General features: G+C 33.1%; 5 protein-coding genes across 7 annotated transcripts in view; 4 read left to right on the top strand and 1 right to left on the bottom strand.

Annotated features, from left to right (window-relative positions):
* LOC139782358 (venom acid phosphatase Acph-1) overlaps positions 1-26,981 on the bottom strand; it is a 33,552-nt gene extending 6,571 nt beyond the window's left edge. Inside the window, exon 1 of the mRNA XM_071721369.1 lies at positions 26,782-26,981. The gene's annotated coding sequence lies outside the window, so the exon portion shown is untranslated. The remainder of the gene's footprint in view (positions 1-26,781) is intronic.
* On the top strand, positions 1,963-6,150 carry Acph-1 (venom acid phosphatase). Its single transcript, XM_071721372.1, has 8 exons — positions 1,963-2,201; positions 2,353-2,595; positions 2,813-2,930; positions 3,119-3,229; positions 3,533-3,798; positions 4,007-4,290; positions 4,636-4,844; positions 4,955-6,150. Exons 3-8 carry the CDS (start codon positions 2,826-2,828, stop codon positions 5,192-5,194), a joined length of 1,215 nt encoding a protein of 404 aa, XP_071577473.1. The 5' UTR covers positions 1,963-2,201; positions 2,353-2,595; positions 2,813-2,825; the 3' UTR covers positions 5,195-6,150.
* On the top strand, positions 7,415-12,185 carry LOC139782356 (probable cytochrome P450 6a13). Its single transcript, XM_071721363.1, is given in 7 exon segments — positions 7,415-8,288; positions 9,606-9,835; positions 9,838-9,977; positions 10,214-10,739; positions 11,014-11,235; positions 11,371-11,622; positions 11,785-12,185. Coding segments are annotated over 6 exon segments (1,503 nt in total). The 5' UTR covers positions 7,415-8,288; positions 9,606-9,645; the 3' UTR covers positions 11,958-12,185.
* LOC139782357 (probable cytochrome P450 6a14) lies at positions 13,504-18,957 on the top strand. 3 transcript variants are annotated; one of them, XM_071721365.1, is made up of 8 exons: positions 13,504-13,953; positions 14,602-14,690; positions 15,339-15,505; positions 15,765-15,940; positions 16,179-16,701; positions 17,495-17,716; positions 17,854-18,105; positions 18,266-18,957. In XM_071721365.1, the coding sequence occupies exons 3-8, from the start codon at positions 15,379-15,381 to the stop codon at positions 18,436-18,438; spliced, it is 1,473 nt and encodes a 490-aa protein (XP_071577466.1). In that variant the 5' UTR covers positions 13,504-13,953; positions 14,602-14,690; positions 15,339-15,378; the 3' UTR covers positions 18,439-18,957. The 3 variants fall into 3 exon arrangements, with proteins under 3 accessions (XP_071577466.1, XP_071577468.1, XP_071577465.1); XM_071721367.1 differs by lacking the exon at positions 14,602-14,690 and having other exon boundaries at positions 13,504-13,709; XM_071721364.1 differs by lacking the exon at positions 14,602-14,690.
* Positions 19,974-25,260, top strand: LOC139782362 (probable cytochrome P450 6a14). The gene is made up of 7 exons (XM_071721376.1): positions 19,974-20,135; positions 21,545-21,917; positions 22,147-22,672; positions 22,947-23,072; positions 24,230-24,325; positions 24,455-24,706; positions 24,864-25,260. The coding sequence occupies exons 2-7, from the start codon at positions 21,585-21,587 to the stop codon at positions 25,034-25,036; spliced, it is 1,506 nt and encodes a 501-aa protein (XP_071577477.1). The 5' UTR covers positions 19,974-20,135; positions 21,545-21,584; the 3' UTR covers positions 25,037-25,260.
* Positions 26,982-26,987: the final 6 nt, after the last annotated feature.

Genomic DNA, 26,987 nt, shown 5'->3' with positions numbered 1-26,987 from the left:
GACTACAAATATTCTGTAACGTTAAATCACTCAGGTAATAAGTAGCTGCTTAAACGAACGATTATATCGTCAGAACGGTACTGGGAAAAGCCGGAAAACATGAAAAATTACGAACGAATCACTCTATCGGGTATCCCCGATTTGCTGCATAATCACTATGAAGTGTAAGTGATTCTTCCTCATCTAATAACAGAGTTCTATTTTTATCACGAGAATTATATTCGCGGAACGTTATCTATACCAAATCGCTCATGACTTAAGATCGCTTAAAAAACTACTGCTCGACATTCTTGTCGCGGAAAGAGGATTAATTATCCGTAGAATTTTTATAAAAATATATAAAAATGTACAAATTTACAAATCTACATAAACGTATACCTAATATATTCAAATGGAGTAAAAGTGCTGCGATCTTTTGACATTTTGAAATTTTATGACAAGTATTAAATATTCATATGGCAAATTTCTCGTGTTTATGCTCTCAATTCGTGATACAGAGTATTCTAAAAGCAGCCTTGGCATATCATTAATTATGCTAATTATATATGAAGACCGTTATTCAGTTATGACGCGAATGGCAGATTGATGCGAATAAATTGAGAAACATAAGTCGAGATGCACGTACATGTATCTTCTAAATTAAAAAACATTTTTTTTTAATTTTGTGCGTGATGGTAGATGTGTAAATATATCTACTGTTATTAATATCGCAGATAAGAAGTTGTCCGCAAGTATTTATTTTTGTAATGTAATTTCGCTGAAATCGTTTTATTGATTGATTTATTAATAATTAATATAAAGTTGTTTTATATAATCACAATAATCAAAATTATTGTGATCTCATGCGCGAGTCGACGCATGTGATTTTTGCGGCAAATCACGTGAAAATACAAATTATCTATATATCTTTCAATTAGTATAGAAATTGTTCTAGCGTTCGCGAATAATATAGTTTTCGTAGAGCAATTTCATACTTTTACAAATGACAATACGGTTATGATTAGCTAATAGCTAATAATCTTCTTACTTATGTGTAGATAAATGTAATTGACTGGTCACTACCATATATTCATGGGTCACATTGCAGTAATTATATTATTACAGTTATATATATTCATACGAAGGACGCGTTCATCTCAGAATTATTCTCTGCTATATTTGCGATCCAGTTTAACAGGAGGAAAATACTATGTACCTTACAAATATCGCGCAAGTTTTCCAAGTATTTCTTTTAGATATGTATTTCTTCGTGTACGTTTGAGAATGCGAAAATTGCATCAATATTATGCAATCACTATGCGTTACGTGACAAGCGTCATTTTTTTGTTTTATACGCCTTTTATTATTCACTGCCTAAAGCCTCTTTCCTCGATACTGAAATAATCCTTTTCAATTTAGTAATTGTTGCTTCGCAATTATTGTTTAGCGATTACGTATATCTAATTTTTTTGTTGAGTTTACTATAAGTATTATTACTCTAACATTTACTAATTCATTTAATTACTGAATGACACGATTAAAAACTGCAAATATTTTTCAACATTATTAATACGATATCTTAATACTGTTATGCATATTGCTGTGTAAATAACGACACTTTGATGCAATTTTCACATTCTCAAACGTACGTGTAATGAAAGAAACCATGAATTATTGTGATTACGTTATATAACATCAATTGCATTTTATACGTTTTTTCATATGGGCAAAGGAATCTGAACAGAAAATGATATAAATGCTCTGTGACGTGTTTTTCATACACACGTATATATTTCACGCATTATATAATATTGGATAATCGTTTCTTAAGGCGACACCGGATAAAAATTCCGGTGTCATATAATTTATTTCTAAATTAATAATAAAATTATATTTTAGTTTTACTAAAAAAATATATTTTTGTTGTGTTAATTACATTTTATTTAACAGAATATCCTTGATCTCATCAGCGGCATTTTAAGAACGACGTCATGGCATAATTATACGAGGATTTGCTCAAGTTCCAACAAAGGGATATTCCATTTACTCGGCATTCTCAGGACACTCATGAGATTTCTCCGTAATGAGTGGCGATTGACTCAATTCCTAACGTATCTTTTTCCTTGCTGCACGCAATTAATTTGCGGCGGAATATTCTGTGATGGAAAGTCCTGCGATTTCTGCGTAAACCCCCCCGCCGCGGCGCCGTGCTTTCGTGCCGCGTGCGTAATTATATGTCTAGCATTGTATAAGAAGTTTATAAAAAGTTAAATTCTCAGAGATAAGTTTATAATGTTAATAAAAAAAAAAAGAAATAGAACTTATATGTATAATTTCCGAAAAATTGAATCATGGAATAAACTTCTCCTACAGTTACGTGCGTCATAACGTTTACGGTACGACGTCCGATAAAATGACTCGGACAGGAAGTACAATATGGTGGGGTGTACGCTCTTGCACTTTAAAAGCCTTACATGTTATGAGAAAAAGGCAGTATTCAATTAATCCTTACAATCGGTAGTTCGACAGATTTCTTCCGATTTGTGTTTGACGACAAGTGCTACTTCATCAAACGCCGAAAAAAACGGTTTAATTATACGTCAAATATCTCATAATGTGCGTCAATTTCTACAGTTTTTAAAAAATATTATTTTATCATTTATATAATACAAAATTTTAAGTTAAGACTTACAATTAGATAGAATTTACGGTACTGCAGCTCTAATCATGAAGTCTTGTGTTTTTCGTGCTGACAATTAAAAAGAATAATATTAGAATAAGATATCTTTACTTCAAATTATTGCATACTTATATGAACCTATTGTATTTTCAGATTAGGTACCAACATGATCTCGTGTAATATTTTTGATAATTATGTATTAATTGCTTTTATCAGCTTAAACATAATTTTGATCGGAGGTGTACCTTCTGAGCTTAAATTAGTTAATGTGGTAAGTGCATTTAGATAATACTATTAATATTTAAACATTACACACACACACACACACACACACACACACACACACACACACACACACACACACTCTCTCTCTCTCCAATTTAATTTTTATATTATTTTCTAGATTATATTATCCGCGATCGTATATTTTAATAATTGTTTTTATTCATCCTTTTACAGATATTCAGACATGGCGATCGGACACCCGATAATAACGGTCGTGAAATGTTTCCGGACGATCCGTATATAAATTATTCTTTCTATCCGACAGGCCTCGGACAATTGACTGTAGTAAGTACGACATAATATTATCCAGAATGCATTCTATGAAAAATGTAAGAATTAACGTTAAGAGAATTATATGTTACAAGAACTTAATTCTAGTGAGATTAAGTCGCAAATTTTTGCGGTGCTTGTAATTATTTCTTATTCGAGAAGAGATTTTATACATATAAATTATAATTTTTTTATTTTACTAAATATATTATTATCAATTCTCTTTCTACTTTAACTATACTTCTTTCTACTTTTTATTTAAAAACAATTGCATTTTACTTGACTACTAACTGATTGCATTTATGTGATTATTTACAGGATGGCAAGAAACATGAATATAGACTGGGAAAATTTTTGCGCTTTAGATACAATGACTTTCTTGACAATTTATACACACCAAAACTAGTCGTAGCTCGTAGCTCGGATTTTGAGAGAACAAAAATGTCTCTGCAACTTGTTCTCGCTAGCTTATTCCCACCGACAAGTGTACAACGATGGAATCCTGTTTTAAATTGGCAGCCGATCCCGACATCATACACACCACGTATCGACGACAATATCATCCTGGCCGACGAGTGTCCGCAGTAAGTAACGAAAAATAAATAAAACAAGCAAAGAAAACGAAAAATTAATCTTTAAGTGGTTTGTGTAATCTTTAATTATATTTAAGATATATAATAAGAATATTTAAAAAAAAAGTTATATTTAGTTAATCTTTTAAATATCTACCTATCTAAAAATTAATATAAATATAAATAAGATAACTTGATCTACATTTAAAATCGTTTTCAGGTACCTCGACGAATACAATCGAATAGTGAATTCGCCTCAAGGACAAGCAAAGATTAACCAATTCAAGGACTTAATGGACAATTTGACAAAGCTAACCGGCAAGAAAATAAAGACATTGGAAGATCTTTATTTTCTTTATCAGACTTTTGTAGCCGAGTCTTCCCTAAAATTGCCTCTTCCCGAATGGGCATACGATTATTTTCCTTATGGAGCATTGTTTGATGGAATCGTGGCCTTCTACAATATTAGTAATTTTACTCCTTTAACAAGAAGGCTATATGCTGGTAAGTTATGTTTATCTTGACGAAAACAGTTCCGATAAAATTTAATTGTTTAATAATATACAAATTAATAATTATTAGAAATATATTAATAATTATATGAATTTTATTAATTTATTAATTTGATATATTTTCAAAAAATTAAAAAAAAATTAAAATTATACAAATCTTATATATAAGTTTGATTTGGAAAAAAGAAACTACATGCAATGTAAAATTTTCAGTTTAAATTTGTTATGAAACTCCAGCCTATTACAAATGTGACAGATTCGTTAACAATTGAATCACACTTCCATGTAGAATTTCATTATTATAACGTCATTACGATAAACTTTTTCACTGCTTTAGGTCCAATGATCCGTTCTATGGCGGACAATATGATAGCTGCACAAAATCCAACTGCTGCGCCAAAAACGAAGGTTTATTTATACAGTGGTCACGAAACCAACATTGCTAGTATGTTGCACGCGTTCGGTGTGTACAAGCCGCATGTCCCCGAATACTCTAGCGCAGTTATTCTGGAATTGCAACAGATCGGCCAAGAGTATTATGTGAAGGTAAGCGTCTTTTATACAAACAATTGTTACATTATCCAATAATAGAGGAAGAGATGATACAGATTTTTAATTATTTTTATTATAATGTATCGTGTAATGGGTTTTTTCAGCTCGTGTATTATCGAGGCATTCCGCCCACTATCAAAGATCTTCAAATCCCAGGCTGCGATATACTGTGTCCTTTCGATAAGTATCTGGATCTAATTGAAGACTTGATCCCGTCTGACGAGGAGATGATTTGTGATAAGAGACAGACTCCGAGTTATGCCGGCACGGAATATCCTGCTGGCTTGCAAAATATCCTAGAAAATTTAATTAAGAGATCAGCAATCAAAGAGAACATTCAGTGATAACACGTATGTCTTACTAATTGGCTAATGAAGGTCTAAAAGATGATAAATGTTTACACTCTGTGCCATAAATAATACGATAAGAGATTTTTTCACAAATTATTTTCTCTTAATTATACACGTCTCTAAAATACAATGGTATCAGACAGAAGTCATGATTTATAGTCATGTCTTAAATGTATACGGTGAATACTGTAGAAGCAATCACGGATCGTTCGAATGTTGTTGATTAATTACGATCATCATTATTCGTTAAGCAACGGTGTAGCATATGGCAATGATAAAAAATTACATCATCGTCGACATGTCAAACGTAAAATCTAGCAGAAGGATGATGAGATCAGAACAAATAAGCGTGATCCTATCGAAAGATGTTATCCAATTACTCAATCGCTATCGGCTATATATAAAATTGCTATATATAAAATTAATTATTTTAATTTTAACGTTAGACTACATCGTTTGCGTAGTTTGTTTCAAACAACGTTGGAATTAATTAGATGAAAAAATGTAACTTGTATTATCATATTATCGTAATCATAAACTATCTATTGTTAGCTCGTAAATTATTATTTGTTCATAGTTAATCATTGTGTAACGAAAAAAAGAATTATAACATTGATAAATGAAACATTTTCATGACAACTATTTATTTGTATCTTTATTTATATTTTCTAAATTTATCTTTTTTTATACTATTGTGTATTAGTATGTCCTCGTACGATAATTTCATACTTTTATGAATAACAACACTGTTTTAAATAGCTAATGGTCTTCTTACTTTTGTGTAGATAAATGCAATTGATTGGTCATTACGTTCACGGTCGCAATAATTATCTCTTCGTTACTGTCAGTTGTGCATATATTTATACGGAGGACGCATATTATCTCAAAATTATTTATTCTCCACTGTAACCTAGTTTTACGACAGAAAAATACTATGTACTTTACAAATATCAGTTTTCAGAATATTTCTTTCAGATCCATGTACGTTTGAAAATGCGAAAATTGTTGAAAATTGCATCAATGTGGTATTACGCGACAAGCGTTATTTTTGTATGTTTTACGTGTCTTTTATCATTCAATGCCTGAAGCCTTTTTCCTCGATACCGGAATAATCCTTTTGAATTTAATTGTTGCTTCGCAATTATTAAATTATTGTCTTTTATTAAATTATTATGTAACATGTATCTAATTTATTTGTTGAGTTTATTAGGTATTATTAATCTAATTCTTATATTAATTAATTTAATTACTGTGTAACAATTCAAATCTGCAAATATTTTTCGACATTATTATAGCACTTATCTTAATACAGTTATGTACATTGCTGTATAAATAACAGCACTTTGATGCAATTTTTGCAATCTCAAACGTACGCGCATAATAAGCAAAACCATGAATTTCTATGATTTTACGTTATACAACATCAATTGCAACCTTATTACATTCATATAAGCAAAAGAATCTGAACAGAAAATAATATAAATGCTCTGTGACGCGATTTTCATACACATAACATATTGAATAATTATTTCATAAAAGGCAAGAAAAATTTAGATATTATATAATATATGTATTTCTAAATTTATAATAAAATTATATCTAGAATTTCGCTGAAAAAATATACATTTGTGATAAAAATTATATTTTATTTAACTGGACATTCTTTCTCGACGTCATCATCATTTTAAGAACGACATCATGGCATAAGAATTTGCGCAAGTTCTAAGGATATTTCATTTACTCGGCATTCTCAGGGCATTTGTGAGATTTTCTCGTATTGCATGGAGATTCACTCAATTCCTAACGCATCTTCTTCCTCGTTGCTAGCAATTAATTTGCGACGGAATATTATATGTGACGGAAAGCCCTGTGCGATTTCTAAATCCCGCGACGTATTTTCATGCGCAATAAAGTATACCTAGCACTGTATAAAAAGTTTATAAAAAGTCGAATTCTCCAAGATAAGCTTAATGTTAATCAAAAGAAATGAAAGTTATTATGTAATTTCAGAAAAGTAAACCAGGAAATAAATTTCTGCTACAAATTTACATATGCGTCACGGTACGACGTCCGATGAACTAGCTCGGGCAGAAATTACAATATGGTGGGGTGTACGCTCTAACACCTTAAAAGCTTTACGTGTCACGAAAAAAAGCCAGTATTCAATTAATCCTTACATTCGGTAGTTGAACAGATTTTTTTCCAATTCGAGTTTAACGACAAGAGTTTACTTCATAAAACACTCAAATTATAATCTATTTTCCGAAGAATACCACAAGCACATAACAAACATATCGCACCGCATTTCCATATGAGCACACATATGTGTCATTGCTGGTTTTCTAACAGAATTAAATTATTTATAGTTTTGAAAAAAATTACGTTTCAGATTACATTTGACAGATAGTTTAATAACTTCACAAGCATACAGATATTTCATTGCTGGTTTTGAAACTTCGTCGTCGATATTAGCAATACGTTCGAGATCGAGTCTTTCATTACCGCAAAATTAATATCCGCGATTTCTTGTTCTCTCTCGCTTCTTTAACAAGGTTCTGTAATTCCTTTCGCATTATATTCCGCTCAATTGCGGCTAATTGCACAGCCGAAAGAAGCATAGAATAAATCATCATAAAAAAAGACGTTTTCACTATATATTTAACTTAATCGATGCATTTATTCGCAATATGATTAAACAAAACGGTCAAAAGCTCAGCACCGAAATCCGCATGTTAACATACTGTATATGTATATTAGGTGTAACATGATGTTATCTAATCGACTTTTTCGAGTACCACTACTTGCAGAGTCACGATAACGCGCACTAGATGCGATGCAAGGAGATAAATCTTGCAAATACCGTTTCCACAATTCATCGTGACTCACGAACTTGCACGGGTACACTCTTCTCGCGCTGGAGCGTCCGCGCTTATAATTCGGCACGATCTAGACGGCGACGGATAGTTGAATTACCTCCAGTACACCGTCGATAGTATAAATTCGCACTTACAGACTGACGCGAGCTGATGCACGACGCAGTATATGGCAGATGCAATTAAATCGCAATTATACCGCCATCCGCGTTCAGGTATGTCACGTCCGTCGCTTGTACCAAAATCAAATTTCAGAAAAAAAAAAAACAAATTATGTAATTTTATCCTCAAATATGCCATGTGTTGAAAGAAGTTACTTCATCGCACTCCCATTTATCATCATCATCAGCGAAGAAACCGCCCACCGGTGTGGAATCGATCCCGCGATATTTTCTCCTTACCGAAACACCGCAAAAAATAAAACGATATCGATCGTATTGATAAACGTATCATTATCTCTGAAGTGTTACATCGTGCGTTGCAGATCGGACGTTATCAGCAAGTCTCTCAATTCCTGAACAATGGTTTACTTCGTTTATTTTACATCGAACGTGCGCGCGTTACATACGTGTGTGTGCATTCAATCATTCGTTCTCGCATTGAATAATCGTCATGAAAGTAATATTGACGTGTCTGTGTGACCGCTATACCTCTCCTACTTTATCTCCACTGCGCTGCCAGATGCATGAGATGTTCGGATTTAAGCGCTAAACTTTCTTTCTCGATTTATAAGTGACAATCGATGAAGTGAAAGATAAACAATCATCGAGTTGTCATCGAATTGAATTTATCGAGAAATTTCATTTGTTTAGTCGGAGATAAATTTTACGCCTTTAGATTTCAAAAAGATTTGAATGATCGGAACGTAACACTTATGTATTCAAGCATGCTATATTGAGGTAATTGCCCATACTTTTTCCTTCTTTCAGTTATTTCTCAACTCTGATGACACAACATGGTTGCGCATTTGTACAAATATTAATTCGTTCTATAGCGTCTTTTCCCGGACGAACTTAGATTACTTGTATTATCTGTCACCTCTAGCATCATGAAAGATACGAGACTAATGTAATAACTTCTTAATAACATTTGAGTGTAAATCAGTTATTAAATCGTCGGTTGCAAAATATTGGAAATGAGATACTTGGTACTAACATATACAATACAAAGAAAATATCTGTGATACCAGAATACGGTATCAAATTAATATCAACGTAACAGTTAATATATGAACAAAGTTGAATAATTGAAACTATCAATATCAATATTACTAATAATCGACATGAATATTTTAAATGGTTTACAACTAAAGGAACGTTTCTTCGATACTTCGATACGATCTTCAGATGACATGCTAAGTTAAATACAAAATACATATTATTTAAATCAATATTTATTTAAGAATAATATTCATCAAATCTAATATAAACTCGTTTTGCTTAAGATAAATTTTGATTAAATTTCATCCAAATTTATAATTTCAACAAGACGAAGGTTTATAAAACAAAACAATCTTCTTCCTTTTCTTTCAGTAAAGAATATTCGTAATAACTAATCGACGACTGCTGGACAATGGAACCCTTCGAAATCCTGTGCGGCATCGCCGTCGTAATTCTCGCTCTTTATTATTTCCTCACATCAAGTTATGACTTTTGGAAGTCACGTGGCGTTCGTGGTCCACGACCAATACCGGGGCTGGGTAATTTTAAAGACGTTATGCTTACTAAAACATCCGTGGGCGATTATTTGACAGAAATGTATAACCCTATAAAGATGAACCAATGATTGGGATATTCGATAGAAAAACACCAGTTCTTGTTATACAAGATCTAGATTTAATTAAGGATGTCCTTATCAAAGATTTCCTCGTATTTGCTACTAGAGAAATACCCATTTCCGAAAAGGTGAGAATATTTTAAGCTATTATATTTAAATACACATATCCAAAGAAAATATAAACAAAACACACATGTCGCATCTGTTTTAAAAAGATACATATATACTTGTATAATTTTCGTATAATAAGACTTATTAAAAAATGCGAGATGTAGACTTCCAGAGACTTATGCAAGTTTCTGTAAGTTAGTAAAATTTGATTTTGAGTTAAATTTACTTGATTACAATACTTTCTTTGTCACAGGCCGATCCGCTGTCGCAAAATCTTGCCCTTTTGGAGCCGAAGAGGTGGCGACCGTTGAGAATGAGACTGTCGCCTGTTTTTACATCCGGTAAACTAAAGGAAATGTTCTCTTTAATATCAGAATGTGCTGACCACCTAGTCCAATACATGGAAAAAGTAGTGAGCGAAAATAAACCTGTCGAGTGCCGCGAGTTGACGGCCAAATATACGACTGACGTTATCGGTACCTGCGCCTTCGGCATCGAGATGAACGCTTTGTCGGACGAAGACAGTGAATTTCGCAAGATGGGAAGAGAAATATTTAAACCGTCTTGGGGAAATACATTACGATTCAGAATGAGACAAATGTTTCCGTGGCTTTACGAATTGTCCGCGTACGTCCTACCGCAAACAGAAGTCAGTAAATTTTTCACGCGTGTTATCGTGGAGACTATGGACTACAGAGAAACGAATAATATCACTAGACACGATTTCGTTGATGTGTTGCGCGAATTAAAGAAACATCCAGATAAATTAGGCGATATTGGTATGTATCTATGTATCTATATATTTCTTTTATCTGTCATGGGACTATCTTTCACATAGAAATACCATACCAGTTTGGACACTAGTTTAAAATAATTTTATAAATCACAATAAAGTAAAGTTAACTTTTACTTTTATAAGAACAATTTGTTCTTTATTGTTGAATTTTAACATAATATAACTTTGAAAGTAATGAATTTATTATGTGTGTGAATTGTTGAGTGATTATATAATCTAATAAAGAATTAAATGGTAATAAATAAATTACATTTTAGATTTGACAGATAGTTTATTAGCTGCCCAAGCGTTCGTATTTTTCGCTGCTGGCTTTGAAACTTCGTCGACAACTATTAGCAATGCGCTCTATGAGTTAGCATTAAATCAAATAGTACAAGACAATTTACGTGAAGAAATTGACGAGGTCTATAAAAAACATGGTAGAGACTTAACATACGATAATATAAAAAAAATGGATTATTTAGATAAAGTTTTCAAAGGTATGTCGTTTGAAGAATAATATATGCTATATTTTTTTCAGCGATATTGTAATATCATATCATTGCCAGTAAACTTCAATCTAATTGTAGTTTTTCAATATTTTCATAATTTAACACTATTCTCAATGCATATAGAAACATTACGAAAATATCCGCCAGCGACATTACTTAGGAGAGAATCTATGTCAAGTTATACTTTCGATGGTATCAACGTTAGTATACCGAAAAGTCAAAAAATATGGATTCCCATTTACGCGATTCAGCGAGATCCGGATATTTATCCAAAGCCAGATGTCTTCGATCCAGAAAGATTTGATGAAGAAACTGTGCGAAGCAGGCACCCGATGGCTTATCTACCTTTTGGCGACGGGCCAAGGAATTGCATTGGTATATAGTGAAATAATTTGAAATATCCCTTTTCATTTCCTTCCACGCAGAAAAGTTTTTAATCGAAACATATTTTTAATTTGTTACATATTTTCCAAATGAAAGTACTTTTGGTCGAGAACTTTAATCAAATTTACATCATAATGGTTCTTTTATTTTCAGGAGCGCGTTTCGCTGTTTATCAGAGTAAAGTTGGACTTGTAAAGATACTACAAAATTATAAAGTTGAGACTTGCGAGAAAACTCCAATACCCTACGTAAACGATCCTAAAGCACGCATATTAGCGCCAAAAGGCGGACTACACTTGAAAATAACTAAAATTAATCGACCTTAATTTTTTCAAATTTTTCTCGAACTCTTCACAGAAAGCGTAATAAAAAGCGTGAAAAAATCTGTTAATTAGAATTAGAACAATGATAGAAGTCATTGTTTCCGCTGTAATAGTTATTAATTTTTTTAATGTTGTTGTGCATTTACATCTTATGTAAAATAGTTAATAATTAGATAATTGTAAGTTTATACTGTTACTTATCTTAATAATATATGTAATCTTTTAAAATTATCTTCTTTATTTCTTCAGATAAACGCCCACATAACACAAAACTAAATATAAGTATTTCAGAAACGTTTTAAATTTTCAAAAGTTTCTATATAACACTAAAACGTCATTGGTTATAGTCTAAAATACAAAACAAAGAAACATAAAATTTGAAATGTCTACACGATGTTTTTATGAGAAAGGTTTTCATAATATACATACAAATCAACTGAAATATATATAATAACAGAATATTTGCTAAAATCTTTATAATCCTCAAGCAAGTGCATTCAAAACTTGGTGAAAGGTGTAATACTTATTCTTGTAATTCTATTTATTATAAAAAATTATATACTTAGTAGTCTTATAATAAAATTACCCTTCTTACAAATATTTTGTCCTTGTCAAGAAAATGTTTTGCAAAATATCTCAGCTTATATAGAGACAGTTGCAGAATCTTTAGATGTTTGTGAAACCTTTCATAAACGTTTTGTAACAAAAACATTGGACATTTTCACATATCCAAGACGTATATAGATATGAGATATTTATATTGTAACGCTATGCTAAGGTCTCTGAAGCCGATATTCATAGGCTGTTCTTATTTCAAGACCGTCTTAAGTAATATCTTAAGATGCTAATACGGCTCTGTATTGCTTCATAACATCTTAAGATTGTACTTGAGACGGTCTTAAATTTAAGATCCGACACTACATACGTTTCGACCTTACTGGGTCTTCTTCAGATCATAAGAGAAAAATACATTTAAAAATAATAAATTTATTACATATGCTTTGTTAAATTATTAATTTTTCTAATAAAATTAAATTATTTATAATTTGAAAAAAATTACGTTTCAGATTACATTTGACAGATAGTTTAATAATTTCACAAGCATACAGGATATTTCATTGCTGGTTTTGAAACTTCGTCGTCGATATTAGCAATACGTTCGAGATCGAGTCTTTCATTACCCCAAAATTAATATCCGCGATTTCTTGTTCTCTCTCGCTTCTTTAACAAGGTCCTGTAATTCCTTTCGCATTATATTTCGGTCAATTGCGGCTAATTGTACAACCGAAAAAAGGATAGAATAAATCATCATAAGGAAAATGTTCTCACTATATATTTAACTTAATCGATGCATTTATTTGCAATATGATTAAACAAAACGGTCAAAAGCTCAGCACCGAAATCCGCATGTTAACATACATATGTATATTAGGTGTAACATGATGTTATCCAATCGACTTTTCCGAGTATCGCTACTTGCAGAGTCACGATAACACACACTAGATGCGAAGAAGGGAGATAAATCTTGCAGAAACCGTTTCCACAATTCATTGTGACTCACATACTCTCCTCGCTTTGGAGCGTCCGCGCTTATAATTTCGCACGATCTAGACGGTTAGTTGAATTACCACCAGTTAAGGCCTCCGCACAATGAAAAATATAAGGAACAGATATTAGCGATTAGGACTAAAGAATCAAGAATAAAGTTGAATGCACGATGAAAAATACAGGCATCAGAAACAGGGAATAACACAGGTAATAGATTTTTAACCTATCGGAAGCCGTGTATCAATGCTACACCAGCTTTATTCCTGATTTCTTATTCCTAATCGCTAATATCTGTTCCTTGTTCCTTATATTTTTCATTGTGCGGAGGCCTTTACACCGTCGCGTGAGCTAGTACAAGACTACAAAAGTTCGCGTTTACGGGCTGACGCGAGCTGATGTACAACGCAATATATGACGAATGCAATTACATCGCACCGCCATCCGCGTTCAGGTATGTCATGTCCGTCGCTTGTACCAACATCAAATTTCAGAAAAAAAAGAAGAAACAAATTCTGTAATTTTATCCTCGAATATGTGTTGAAAGAAATTACTTCATCGCACTCCCATTGCATTCATCATCATCATCAGCGAAGAAACCGCCCACCGGAGTCACTAGCGGAGAGGAATCGATCTCGCGATATTTTCTCCTTACCGAAACATTGCGAAAAATAAAACGATATCGATCGTATTGATAAACGTATCATTATCTCTGAAGTGTTACATCGTGCGTTGCAGATCGGACGTTATCAGCAAGTCTCTCAATTCCTGAACAATGGTTTACTTCCTTTATTTTACATCGAACGTGCGCGCGTTACAATATGTGTGTGTGCATTCAGTCATTCGTTCTCGCATTGAATAATCGTCATCAAAGTAACGTTGACGTGTCTGTGACCGCTATACCTCTCCTACTTTATCTCCACTGCGCTGTCAGATGCACGAGGTCGAGGTCGACGACGGGCTTGGATTTAAGCGCTAAACTTTCTTGCGAAAACGATGAACTTTCTTTATCGATTTATAAGTGACAATCGATGAAGTAAAAGATAAACAAACATCGAGTGGTCATCGAATTGAATTTATCGAGAAATTTCATTTGTTTTAGTCGGAGATAAATTCTACGCCTTTAAATTTCAAAAAGATTTGAATGATATCGGAACGTAACACTTATGTATTCAAGCATGCTATATTGAGGTATATATATATATTTTAATTGCCTATACTTTTTCCTTCTTTCAGTTATTTCTCAATTCTGATGACGCAACGTGGTTGCGCATTTGTACAAATATTAATTCGTTCTAGCGTCTTTTCCCGGACAAACTTAGATTACCTGTATTATTTGTCACCCCTAGCATCATGAAAAATACGAGACTTATGTAATAACTTCTTAATAACATTTGAGTGTAAATCAGTTATTAAATCGTCGGTTGCAAAATATCGGAAATGAGATACTTGGTACTAATATATACAATACGAAGAAAATATCTGTGATACCAGAATACGGTATCAAATTAATATCAACGTAACAGTTAATATATGAACAAAGTTAAATAATTGAAACTATCAATATCAATATTACTAATAATCCACATAAATATTTTAAATGGTTTACAACTAAAGGAACGTTTCTTCGATACTTCGATACGATCTTCAGATGACATGCTAAGTTAAATACAAAATACATATTATTTAAATCAATATTTATTTAAAAATAATATTCATCAAATCCAATATAAACTCATGTTTTGTTTAAGATAAATTTTGATTAAATTTCATCCAAATTTATAATTTCAACAAGACGAAGGTTTATATAACAAAACGATCTCCTTCCTTTTCTTTCAGTAAAGAATATTCGTAATAACTAATCGACGACTGCTGGACAATGGAACCCTTCGAAATCCTGTGCGGCATCGCCATCGTAATTCTCGCTCTTTATTATTTCCTCACGTCAAGTTATGACTTTTGGAAGTCACGTGGCGTTCGTGGTCCACGACCGATACCGTGGCTGGGTAATTTTAAAGACGTTATGCTTAATAAAACATACACTGAGAAAAAAAATTTGTTGAAAAATGTGTTTCATCTAACTAAAATATTTAGTCCGATACGTTCAACTAAACATTAGTTGAATTAACTAATTCTTGATTTAAAAATGTTGATGGTTGACATGAATGAACTATACCTTTTTTAGTGCAACTTAATTATTGTTGAATCAATCATTGGATCAACAACTATACAAATTTAGTCCGTATAACCAATTTTTTTCCTCAGTGTACGTGGGCGATTATTTGGCAGAAATGTATAACACCTACAAAGATGAACCAATGATTGGGATATTCGATAGAAAAACTCCAGTTCTTGTTATACAAGATCTAGATTTAATTAAGGATGTCCTTATCAAAGATTTCTCCGTATTTGCTAACAGAGGAATGCCCACTTCCGAAAAGGTGAGAATATTTTAAGCTATTATATTTAAATACATATATCCAAAGAAAATATAAACAAAACACACATGTCGCATCTGTTTTAAAAAGATTCATATATATACTTGTATAATTTTCGTATAATAATACTTATTAAAAAATGCGAGATGTAGACTCCAAGAGACTTATGCAAGTTTCTGTAAGTTAGTAGAATTTAATTTTGAGTTAAATTTACTTGATTACAAAACTTTCTTTGTCACAGGCCGATCCGTTGTCGCAAAATCTTTTCCATTTGGAGCCGAAGAGATGGCGACCGTTGAGAATGAATCTGTCACCTGTTTTTACATCCGGTAAACTAAAGGAGATGTTCTCTTTAATATCAGAATGTGCTGACCACCTTGTCCAATACATAGAAAAAGTAGTGAGCGAAAATAAACCTGTCGAGTGCCGCGAGTTGACGGCCAAATATACGACCGACGTTATCGGCAGCTGCGCCTTCGGCATCGAGATGAACGCTTTGTCGGACGAAGACAGTGAATTTCGCAAGATGGGAAGAAAAGTATTCAATCCGACTGGTATAATACGAATGAGAATGAGACAAATGTTTCCGTGGCTTTACAAATTGTTCGCATCATACGTCCTACCGCAAACAGAAACCACCAAATTCTTCACACGCGTTATCGTGGAGACCATGGACTACAGGGAAACGAATAATATTACTAGAAATGATTTCATTGATATTTTGCGCGAATTAAAGAAACATCCAGATAAATTGGGCGATATTGGTATGTATGTTTATATATTATACTTTTATCCGCCATAGGACTATATTTTACATGGAAAAATCATACGAGTTTTCATGTGTCTAAAAGTACATTTATAAATCATATTAAAATAAAGTTGACTTTTACTTTCATAGCGACTTCTTTATTACAGCCGTAGTACGGCCGACAATAATTGCCGGTTGAACATAATATAACTTTGAAAATAATAAAATTATATACATATATAAATTGTTAAGTGATTACCCAGTAAACAAAAGGATAGCAGTGTATGTCGACAGATTGATAACAGATTAGATCAAAACATGTCAGCAGACTGACATTAACTGCGTCCCTTATGTTCTGTTAGGGTGCCGTCCCATGCAGGACGGAATTTCGGAAAACGGAATCTCGGAATCATTCTGATTGGTTAGCCTCATGGGGCTTGTACTGTGCCCCATGGGGCTAACCAATCAGAATGATTCCGAGATTCCGTTTTCCGAAATTCCGTCCTGCATGGGACGGCACCCTTAGTAAAGTCTGCTAACATAATCAGAACGCAGATTGGCAACAGAAACCGCGCGGACAGAGCCTACTGACAGGCAATGTAAACAGATTCTGTCATATTTCTGGTAACAGTTTGACAACATCGTCTGATAAAGCAGCTTCTGTATGAAAATTGTTGTCCTTCAGACATGAAAATTTACTGCAAGCTCTGCTTAGAATCTGTCTGCGCAGGTTTAGCTATCTGGGTTAGCTAATTTCAAACAACATTAAATTAATATATTGATATATTAATAAAAAGATGATATTTTAGATTTGACAGATAGTTTAATAGCTGCTCAAGCGTTCGTATTTTTCGCTGCTGGCTTTGAAACTTCGTCGGCGACTATTAGCAATGTGCTCTACGAGTTAGCATTAAATCAGAAAATACAAGATAATCTGCGTGAAGAAATTGATGAGATGTATGCAAAACATGGTAGAGACTTAACATACGATAATATAAAAAAAATGGATTATTTAGATAAAGTTTTCAAAGGTATGCCGTTTGAAGAATAATATATGCTATATTTTTTTTTCAGCGATATTGTAATATGATATCATTGCCAGTAAACTTCAATCTAATTGTAGTTTTTCAATATTTTCATAATTTAACACTATTCTTAATGCATATAGAAACATTACGAAAATATCCGCCGGGGCCAATGCTTATGAGAGAGTCCACATCGAGTTATACTTTCGATGGTACTAAAGTTAATATACCGAAAGGTCAAAAGGTATGGATTCCCATTTACGCGATTCATCGAGATCCGGATATTTATCCAAAGCCAGATGTCTTCGATCCAGAAAGATTTAATGAAGAAACTGTGCGAAGCAGGCACCCGATGGCTTATCTACCTTTTGGCGACGGGCCAAGGAATTGCATTGGTATAGTGAAATAATTTGAAATATCCCTTTTCATTTCCTTCCACGCAGAAAAGTTTTTAATCGAAACATATTTTTAATTTGTTACATATTTTCCAAATGAAAGTACTTTTGATCGAAAACTTTAATCAAATTTACATCATAATCGTTCTTTTATTTTCAGGAGCGCGTTTCGCTGTTTATCAGAGTAAAGTTGGACTTGTAAAGATACTACGAAACTACAAAGTCGAGACTTGCGAGAAAACTCCAATACCCTACGTAAACGATCCTAAAGCACTCATATTAACGCCAAAAGGCGGACTACACTTGAAAATAATTAAAATTAATCGACCTTAATTTTTTCAAGTTTTTCTCCAACTCTCCATCGAAAGCGTAATAAAAAATGAAGAAAATCTGTCAATTAGAATGATAGGAGTCATTCTGTAATATATAGTTATTAATTTTTTTAATGTTGTGCATTTACGTCTTATGTAAAATAGTTAATAACTAGATAATTGTAAGTTTATCTTTTAAAATTGTCTTCTTTATTTCTTCAGACAAATGCCCACATAACACAAAACTAAATATAAGTATTTCAGAAACGTTTCAAATTTTCAAAAAAGTTTCTAGATAACACTAAAACATCATTGGTATTATATAGTCTAAAATACAAAACAGAGAAACGTAAAATTTGAAATGTCTACACGATGTTTTTATGAGAAAGGTTTTCATAATACATACAAAATCAACTGAAATATATAATGAAAGAATATTTGCTAAAATCTTTATAATCCTCAAGCAAGTGCATTCAAAACTTGGTGCAAGGTGTAATACTCATTCTTGTAATTCTATTTATTATATAAAATTATATACTTAGTGGTCTTACAATAAAATTACCCTTCTTAAAAATATTTTGTCCTTGTCAAGAAAATGTTTTGCAAAATATCTCAGCTTACATAGAGACAGTTGCAAAATCGAAAACTTTTTCGAAAACGAATTTTCCTCATTGGACCATCGGCTGCGTTCCGACATCCGACTACGACATACGACTGATTGTAGAACCGGCCTAAGGTCTCTGAGCCGGTATTCATAGCCTGTTCTTATTTCAAGATCGTCTTAAGTAATATCTTAAGATGCTAATACGGCTCTGTATTGCTTCATAAGATGCTCATCTTAAGACGGTCTTAAATTTAAGATCCGACTGTATACGTTTCGACTATATACTCACTTGGTCTTCTTCAGAGGATAACAAGAGAAAAATACATTTAAAAATAATAAATTTATTACATATGTATTATAAATTCATTAATCTTTTAAATAGAAAGTTAAGTTATTTATAGTTTTGAAGAAATGACGTTTCAGATTAAATTTGACAGGTATAGTTTAATAACTTCACAAGCATTTAGATATCTTATTGCTGGCTTTGAAACTTGTCGTCGATATTAGCAATGCTTCGAGAGTTTTTCGTTACCGCAAAATTAATATCCGCGGCGATTTCTTGTTCTCTCTCGCTTCTTGAACAAGGTCCTGTAATTCCTTTATATTTCGCTCAATTGCGGCTAATTGTACAGCCGAAAGGAGCACAGAATAGATCATCTTAAAGGAAAATGTTTTCGCTATATATTTAACTTAATCGATGCATTTATTCGCAATATGATTAAACAAAACGGTCAAAAGCTCAGCACCGAAATCTGCATGTTAACATACATATGTATATTAAGTAAGTGTAACATGATGTTATCTAATCGACTTTTTCTAGTATCGCTACTTGCAGAGTCACGATAATTAAGGCACACTAGATGCGTCGGAGGGAGATAAATCTTGCAGATACCGTTTCCACAATTCATCGTGAGTCATCACATACTTGTCCACATACTCTCCTACTCTAGGGCGCTGGCGCTTATAATTCCACACGATCTAGACGGCGACGGTTGGTTGAATCTCCAGTTACAACGTTGCGTGCTACACATTCACTTACGAGCCGACGCGAGCTGGTACACAGCGCAATATATCTCCCGGAGATGCAATTACGTCGCACCGCCATCCGCGTTCAGGTATGTCACGTTCGTTGCTTGTACCAACGTCGAATTTCAGAAAGAAAAAAAAAGAAACATTCTGTAATTTCATCATCGAATATGTGTTGAAAGAAATCACTTCATCGCATGTTTATTTATCATCATCATCATCATCAGCGAAGAAACCACCGGAATCGCTACGAAGCGGAGAGGAATCGATCTCGCGACTTTTTCGACGCAATATTTTCTACTTTCCGAAACGTTATTGCGCGATGGATGAAACGATATTGATACCGATGCTATTGACAGTATTATTTATTTTATCTCGGAAGTATTACATCATATACGTTACATAAGTCAAGCGTTATCAACGAGCCTCTCAATCCCTGAACAATGGTTTACTTTGCATCGTGCGTACGTTACATGTGCTGCATTCAGTCATTCGTTCATGTATTGAATAATGTCGTCATCAAAGTAACATTGACGGGTCTGTGACTGCTATACCTCTCATACTTTATCCCCACTGCCGCTACTAGATGTACCATGCACCGCTCGAGGTCGAGGACGGGCTTGGATTGTAAAACGATAGAACGATCTCTCGTTTCACGTTTATTCGTTTTTTTTTTCTACTCCAGTATCGTGGAAAATATTAAGTGACAAGCGAGCGAAATGTAAATAATCGCCACGTAACAGATTGCGTGGTCATCAAATTAAATTTATAAAAAAATCTTATTTGTCCGGCGATAAATTCTTCGCCTTAGATTTCAAGACGATTTGCATGTATTAAAGCGCGCTATATTGAGAAGTAATTGTGCGTATTATGTACCAACTTTTTTCCTCATTCAGTAATTTTTCTAATTTTGATGACGCAACGTTGGTTGTGCATTTGTGCAAGTATTAATTCGTTCTAAAGTTTTTTTTCCAGACGAACGTCTTCAGATTACCTTATTATATTTCGCATTAGCGTCATAAAAGATAAGACTGACAATGAGAGATGTAATACTTCTTAATAATTAATATTTAAGTACAAGTCAGTTATTTAGTCGTTAGTTGCAAAATATCAAAAATGAGATACTTTGACTAACATATAATACGAAGGAAACGATATCTGTGATACCAGAGTGATAAGACTGATAAGGTATCAATTTGGAACAGTCAATGTATCAACGAATTTAGATTATTGAAACTGTCAATATCAATATTGCATAATACATTTGAATATTTAAAGTATTTTATAAATTAAAAAAAACGCTTCTTCTCCAGGTATCTCCAGAAGGCACGCTAAATTAAAGTTTTCTCTAATTCAATATTAATTTAAGAATAATAGTCATCAAATGTAATTTAAACTCATGACTTGTTAAAGATGCATTCTGATAGTATTTCATTGAACTTTATAATTTCAACACTATAGGACGTTTATGTAACCAAATGTTTTTTTTTTCTTTCAGTAAAGATCATTCGTGATAACTGATCGACGATTGTTGAACAATGGAACCCTTCGAAATTCTGTGCGGCATCGCCGCCGTAATTATCGCTCTTTATTATTACCTCACGTCAACTTTCGACTTTTGGAAGTCACGTGACGTTCGTGGTCCGCAACCGACACCAGGATTCGGCAATTTTAAAGACATTATGTTTAATAATTTATCTATAGGCGATTATACGACAAAATTATATAACGAGTATAAAGATGAACCAATGATTGGGATATTCGCTAGAACAACTCCAATTCTTATTGTAAAAAATCCAGATTTAATTAAGGATATCCTTATCAAAGATTTCTCCACATTTGCTAACAGAGGACTACCCACTTTCAAAAAGGTGAGAATATTTTAAGCTATTATATTTAAGTATATCCAGAAAATATATAAATACATACACGGCGCATGATTTTGAAAGATTCACATAATATTACACTTCTATAATTTTCGCATGACAAAAAGTTATTAAAAATATGAGATGTATCTCCAAGAGCTTTATACAAGTCTTTGTAAGTTAGTAGTTCTTAATTTTAAATTTACTCGATTACAATTCTATATCTTTGTCACAGGCCGATCCGCTGTCGCAACATCTTTTCGCTTTGGAGCCGAAGAGATGGCGACCGTTGAGAACGAGACTGTCGCCTGTTTTTACATCCGGTAGACTGAAGGAGATGTTCTCCTTAATATCCGAATGCGCTGACCACCTCGTCCAATACATGGAAAAAGTAGCGAGCAGAGATGAACCTGTAGAATGTCGCGAGTTGACGGCCAAATATACGACCGACGTTATCGGCAGCTGCGCCTTCGGCATCGAGATGAACGCTTTGTCGGACGAAGACAGTGAATTTCGCAAGATGGGAAGACAAATATTTAATCCGTCTTGGAGAAATACATTACGATTCAGAATGAGACAAATGTTTCCGTGGCTTTACGAATTGTCCGCGTACGTCCTACCGCAAACAGAAGTCACCAAATTCTTCACGCGCGTTATCGTGGAGACTATGGACTACAGAGAAACGAATAATATCACTAGACACGATTTCGTTGATATGTTGCGCGAATTAAAGAAAAATCCAGATAAATTGGGCGATATTGGTATGTATCTATATATTTATATATATTACTTTTATCTGTCATAGGACTATCTTTCACATAGAAATTCCATACCAGTTTGCACACTAGTTTAAAATAATTTTATGAATCACAATAAAGTAAAGTTAACTTTTACTTTTATAACAACAATTTGTTTATTGCCGAATTTTGACATAATATAACTTTGAAAATAATGAATTTATTATGTGTGTGAGTTGGTTGAGTGATTATATAATCTAATAAAGAATTAAATGGTAATAAATAAATTACATTTTAGATTTGACAGATAGTTTAATAGCTGCCCAAGCGTTCGTATTTTTCGCTGCTGGCTTTGAAACTTCGTCAACAACTATTAGCAATGCGCTCTATGAGTTAGCATTAAATAAAAAAGTACAGGACAATTTACACACAGAAAAATATATACTACCTACAAGTTAATATTACTTGCTTCAAGTATTTGATAAGTTCATATATGAGCAAATCTACCATAAAGTCGTCATAAGTATCACATTTACTCAAAACATATTCTAGATCTTAGCAAGTTTAGTACTTGAAACAAGAATATTAAATTAATACGAACATTCTGTTTACTTACAATATAGAGTCCACGGAAGAGAAGCATATACTTCAATAAAGATATCACATTTTCTTGAGAGAAGTTTATCCGTTATTTGAATCAAGTAAAAATTTTATTCATCTAGAATAATCGTTTACTTCAAAAAAGAATTTGTATTCTTGAGGATTACAATTAATATTATTTTTATTTATTTAATTTTCTTTAATTCTTTAGTTCCTAAGTGGAATGTAGGTTAGGAGGTTTTCGTGCGCGGTGCGGAGGGGTACAGTTTAGAATATAAAAATTCCTGTCCTCAGGTGGATTCGAACCCGGTTCCTCGTGGTTATGAGTCTGACACTTTATCACTAGGCCACATCTCTGATTATATTCTTAGTGCTGCAGTATCTAGTTTTCACAGAAGTGATTCATTGATTTCAAGTATTTCATATTCTTACCTAAAGAATCAGTAAATATTCAAATCAAGCTTATGTGGCTTTTCTTAGATAAAGTTTACAGAATATACTTGAAATCAATGAATCACTTCTGTCAAAACTAGATACTGCAGCACTAAGAATATAATCAGAGATGTGGCCTAGTAATAAAGTATCAGACTCATAACCACGAGGAACCGAGTTCGAGTCCACCTGATGACAGGAATTTTAATATTCTAAACTGTACCCCTCCGGACCGCGCACGAAAACCTCCTAACCTAGAAGAATGTTGTTCTATACAGCCAAGTATTTCATATTCTTACCTAAAGAATCAGTAAATATTCAAATCAAGCTTATGTTGCTTTTCTTAGATAAAGTTTCAGAATATACTTGAAAGAAGAATAAATTCTTCTTTTAAGCACATGATGATAAGCTTTTCTAATACTTATGATAAGTATATCTTAAAACTAATATTAAGAAAATATTCTTTGTTGAAGAAAACTATTACTCAAACCAAATAAAATAAAATGAGTAATTGCTTTTCTTGGCTGTAGAACGATATTTTTCTGTGTGTACGTGAAGAAATTGACGAGATGTATGCGAAACATGGCAAAGATTTAATGTACGATGATATTAAAAAAATGGATTATTTAGATAAAGTTTTCAAAGGTATGTCGTTTGAAGAATAATATTCAGCGATAATCTAATAATCTAATATGATCCCACGGCTAGTAAACTTTAATCTAATTGTAGTTTTTCAATATTTCCATAATTTGACACTATTCTTAATGCATGCAGAAACATTACGAAAATATCCACCAGTGACAGTTCTTATGAGAGAATCCATGTCGAGTTATACTTTCGATGGTACTAAAGTTAGTATACCGAAAAATCAAAGAATATGGATTCCTGCATACGCGATTCAGCGAGATCCGGATATTTATCCAAAGCCAGATGTCTTCGATCCAGAAAGATTTAATGAGGATGCTGTGCAGAGCAGGCACCCAATGTTTTATCTACCTTTCGGCGACGGGCCAAGAAATTGCATTGGTATAGTGAAATGATTTAAAATCACTTTTTATTTCTTTTTGCGCAAAAAAATATTTTCCAATTGGAAAATATTTTTATTACATATTTTCCAACTGAAAAGTATTTTTGATCGAAAACTTTAATCTGATCAATATCATTATTGTTTTCTTACTTTCAGGAGCTCGCTTCGCCGTTTATCAGAGTAAAGTTGGACTTGTAAAGATATTACGAAACTACAAAGTCGAAACTTGCGAGAAAACTACAATACCCTACGTAAACAATCCTCGAGCATTCCTATTAGCGCCAAAAGGCGGACTACATTTAAAAATAATTAAAATTAATCGACCTTAATTTTTTAAGTTTTTCCCGAACTCTCCATAGAAAACGTAATAAAAAGTGAAGAAAATCAATTAGAACAATGATGTCAATGATAGGAGTTATTGTTTCTGCTGTAATAGTTATTAATTTTTTAATGTTGTTGTTTAATGTAAAATAGTTAATAATTAGATAGTTTAATTGTAAGTTTATACTGTTACATAGATATCTTAATAATATATATGTATAATATTTTAAAATTGTTTTCTTTATTTCTTGAGATAAACGCCCACACAACACAAAACTCAATATAAATGTTAACATTGTACCGAAAACATTGTACAGAAAAAAAATTCTGATTCAGTAAAGTGTAATCATTGTGGAATAATTGTTTCGAAAAGTTATAGAATGCAAGAACTAAAGATCACTTATGCGATATACATAACGTAACAGTAAGGTAAATGTACCAATGTCGGGACACTTAAGACCTATGTCTGGACACCTTTATCATTTTAGTTTTTATATAAATATATAACGCGAATTAAAATCAAAGATAAAAATACGATACAAGAAAGATATTTTTAGCTTTGATTCTTTAATTTTTATTCGCGTTATAATTTATTTAAGAACTAAAATGATAAAGATGTCCAGACATAGGTACGTGTCCAGGCATTGGTACGTCTTACTAGACAAACATCCAAAACGTGGTGTCATCCTAGAAAATTACAAAGTATTAAAATGCATAGCAACATGCAATTATTGCAAAACAATAATAAGTTTTAAGTATGGTGTGTTCGTTCTGATAAATCATTCAGAAATAAATCACCTTGATAAATGTAATTGTATTGATACGAATATAAAAAGAAGAGCAGAAATATGGGACAAGTACGACGTAAGAGGTAGAGATGCGACGTGCAAAACATGTAAGACGGTTATAAAACATAACAGTAGGATAACACCTTTACGGAGCCTGCCACTTGCGAGTTTGTGAGTAAGTATTTATCCAAAAACGTATAAAATATTGATGAATATAAAGTAGGTATAGTAATGAAATAATAAATAAGTAAAGATCTAAATAGTCTAGTTTTTATCACGGCACATATATGTATTAATAAATAATTATATGCAAATTTGACTGAAACAGCGATTGTCCGTGTGTGTTTATACTGTTTATGGATTATGGTAGAATTCCTCGAAACAATACAAAATCATATTTCGTGTATATTTTCGAATAATTTAATTAAATCGATAAATTAAACGAAAAACCGTTTTGGAAAATACATATACTCTAAATTATAAAGCGTGAGGAGAACGACAGCTGAGAGCTGATACCATGAGAAATAAATTGGAAATATTTACGACAAATTAAGTACGTGAACGAGCGAATTACGTGCTTGTTCTTTAACGAAAAACGGAATTGTATTCACGGACGCACATTTGATACGCATTTTGAAGCAAGCTCGCTCCCTCGTTCACGATCGTTATTCGCGATCGCGACAAGCAAAGTGAGAACGCCAAACGCGCGATCGTTCTCTTCAATCACTTTAATTGATTATTAATTCCCGCGCTCAACAAGAATTTCAAGCTATTCATTGAAGCATCTTCCCGCGTGATTCACTTATTCGGAGTAAGAATCGAAACGGAGCGCGGAGGCAAAAGACGCGAATTCCGAGGTTATGATCGTTCCACTGCGACACGCGGGACGCGAGACAACGATTCTATTGAGATTCGGGTGTATCGCGCTTTGAGAAACACTTATCTCTCATGTACAATTCACTCACCGATCACGGCACACTGCAGCTGAGACGGCCGCCAAATCACAGCCGGGAGGGTGATACGTACATACGACGTCCAGCACGGCGTTCGGCGTTCATTTCGCCCGGCGACGGCATCCCACTCGTTTCAGTCGACACAAAAAGCAACGAAATATTCGACGTATGTTCACTTTGCAACACTCCGTAATCGGATTTCGTTTCATTCGCGAGAA

This window comes from Temnothorax nylanderi, unplaced genomic scaffold (assembly GCF_030848795.1).
Source record: "Temnothorax nylanderi isolate EJ_2023f unplaced genomic scaffold, tnyl_v1.0 TNYL_tig0406_pilon, whole genome shotgun sequence".
Taxonomy (NCBI): domain Eukaryota; kingdom Metazoa; phylum Arthropoda; class Insecta; order Hymenoptera; family Formicidae; genus Temnothorax; species Temnothorax nylanderi.
This window is presented reverse-complemented; position numbering and strand designations above follow the sequence as displayed.

Excerpts from the sequence above, each read along its gene's own strand:
- Acph-1 (XM_071721372.1), top strand. The coding sequence starts at position 2,826 with ATGATCTCGTGTAATATTTTTGATAATTATGTATTAATTGCTTTTATC. Across the intron at positions 3,799-4,006 it reads CTGGCCGACGAGTGTCCGCA|GTACCTCGACGAATACAATC; the intron begins GTAAGTAACGAA and ends AATCGTTTTCAG. Across the intron at positions 4,291-4,635 it reads AACAAGAAGGCTATATGCTG|GTCCAATGATCCGTTCTATG; the intron begins GTAAGTTATGTT and ends TCACTGCTTTAG.
- LOC139782357 (XM_071721367.1), top strand. The coding sequence starts at position 15,379 with ATGGAACCCTTCGAAATCCTGTGCGGCATCGCCATCGTAATTCTCGCT. Across the intron at positions 15,941-16,178 it reads GAATGCCCACTTCCGAAAAG|GCCGATCCGTTGTCGCAAAA; the intron begins GTGAGAATATTT and ends TCTTTGTCACAG. Across the intron at positions 16,702-17,494 it reads AGATAAATTGGGCGATATTG|ATTTGACAGATAGTTTAATA; the intron begins GTATGTATGTTT and ends ATGATATTTTAG.
- LOC139782362 (XM_071721376.1), top strand. The coding sequence starts at position 21,585 with ATGGAACCCTTCGAAATTCTGTGCGGCATCGCCGCCGTAATTATCGCT. Across the intron at positions 24,326-24,454 it reads TTTAGATAAAGTTTTCAAAG|AAACATTACGAAAATATCCA; the intron begins GTATGTCGTTTG and ends TAATGCATGCAG. Across the intron at positions 24,707-24,863 it reads CGGGCCAAGAAATTGCATTG|GAGCTCGCTTCGCCGTTTAT; the intron begins GTATAGTGAAAT and ends TCTTACTTTCAG.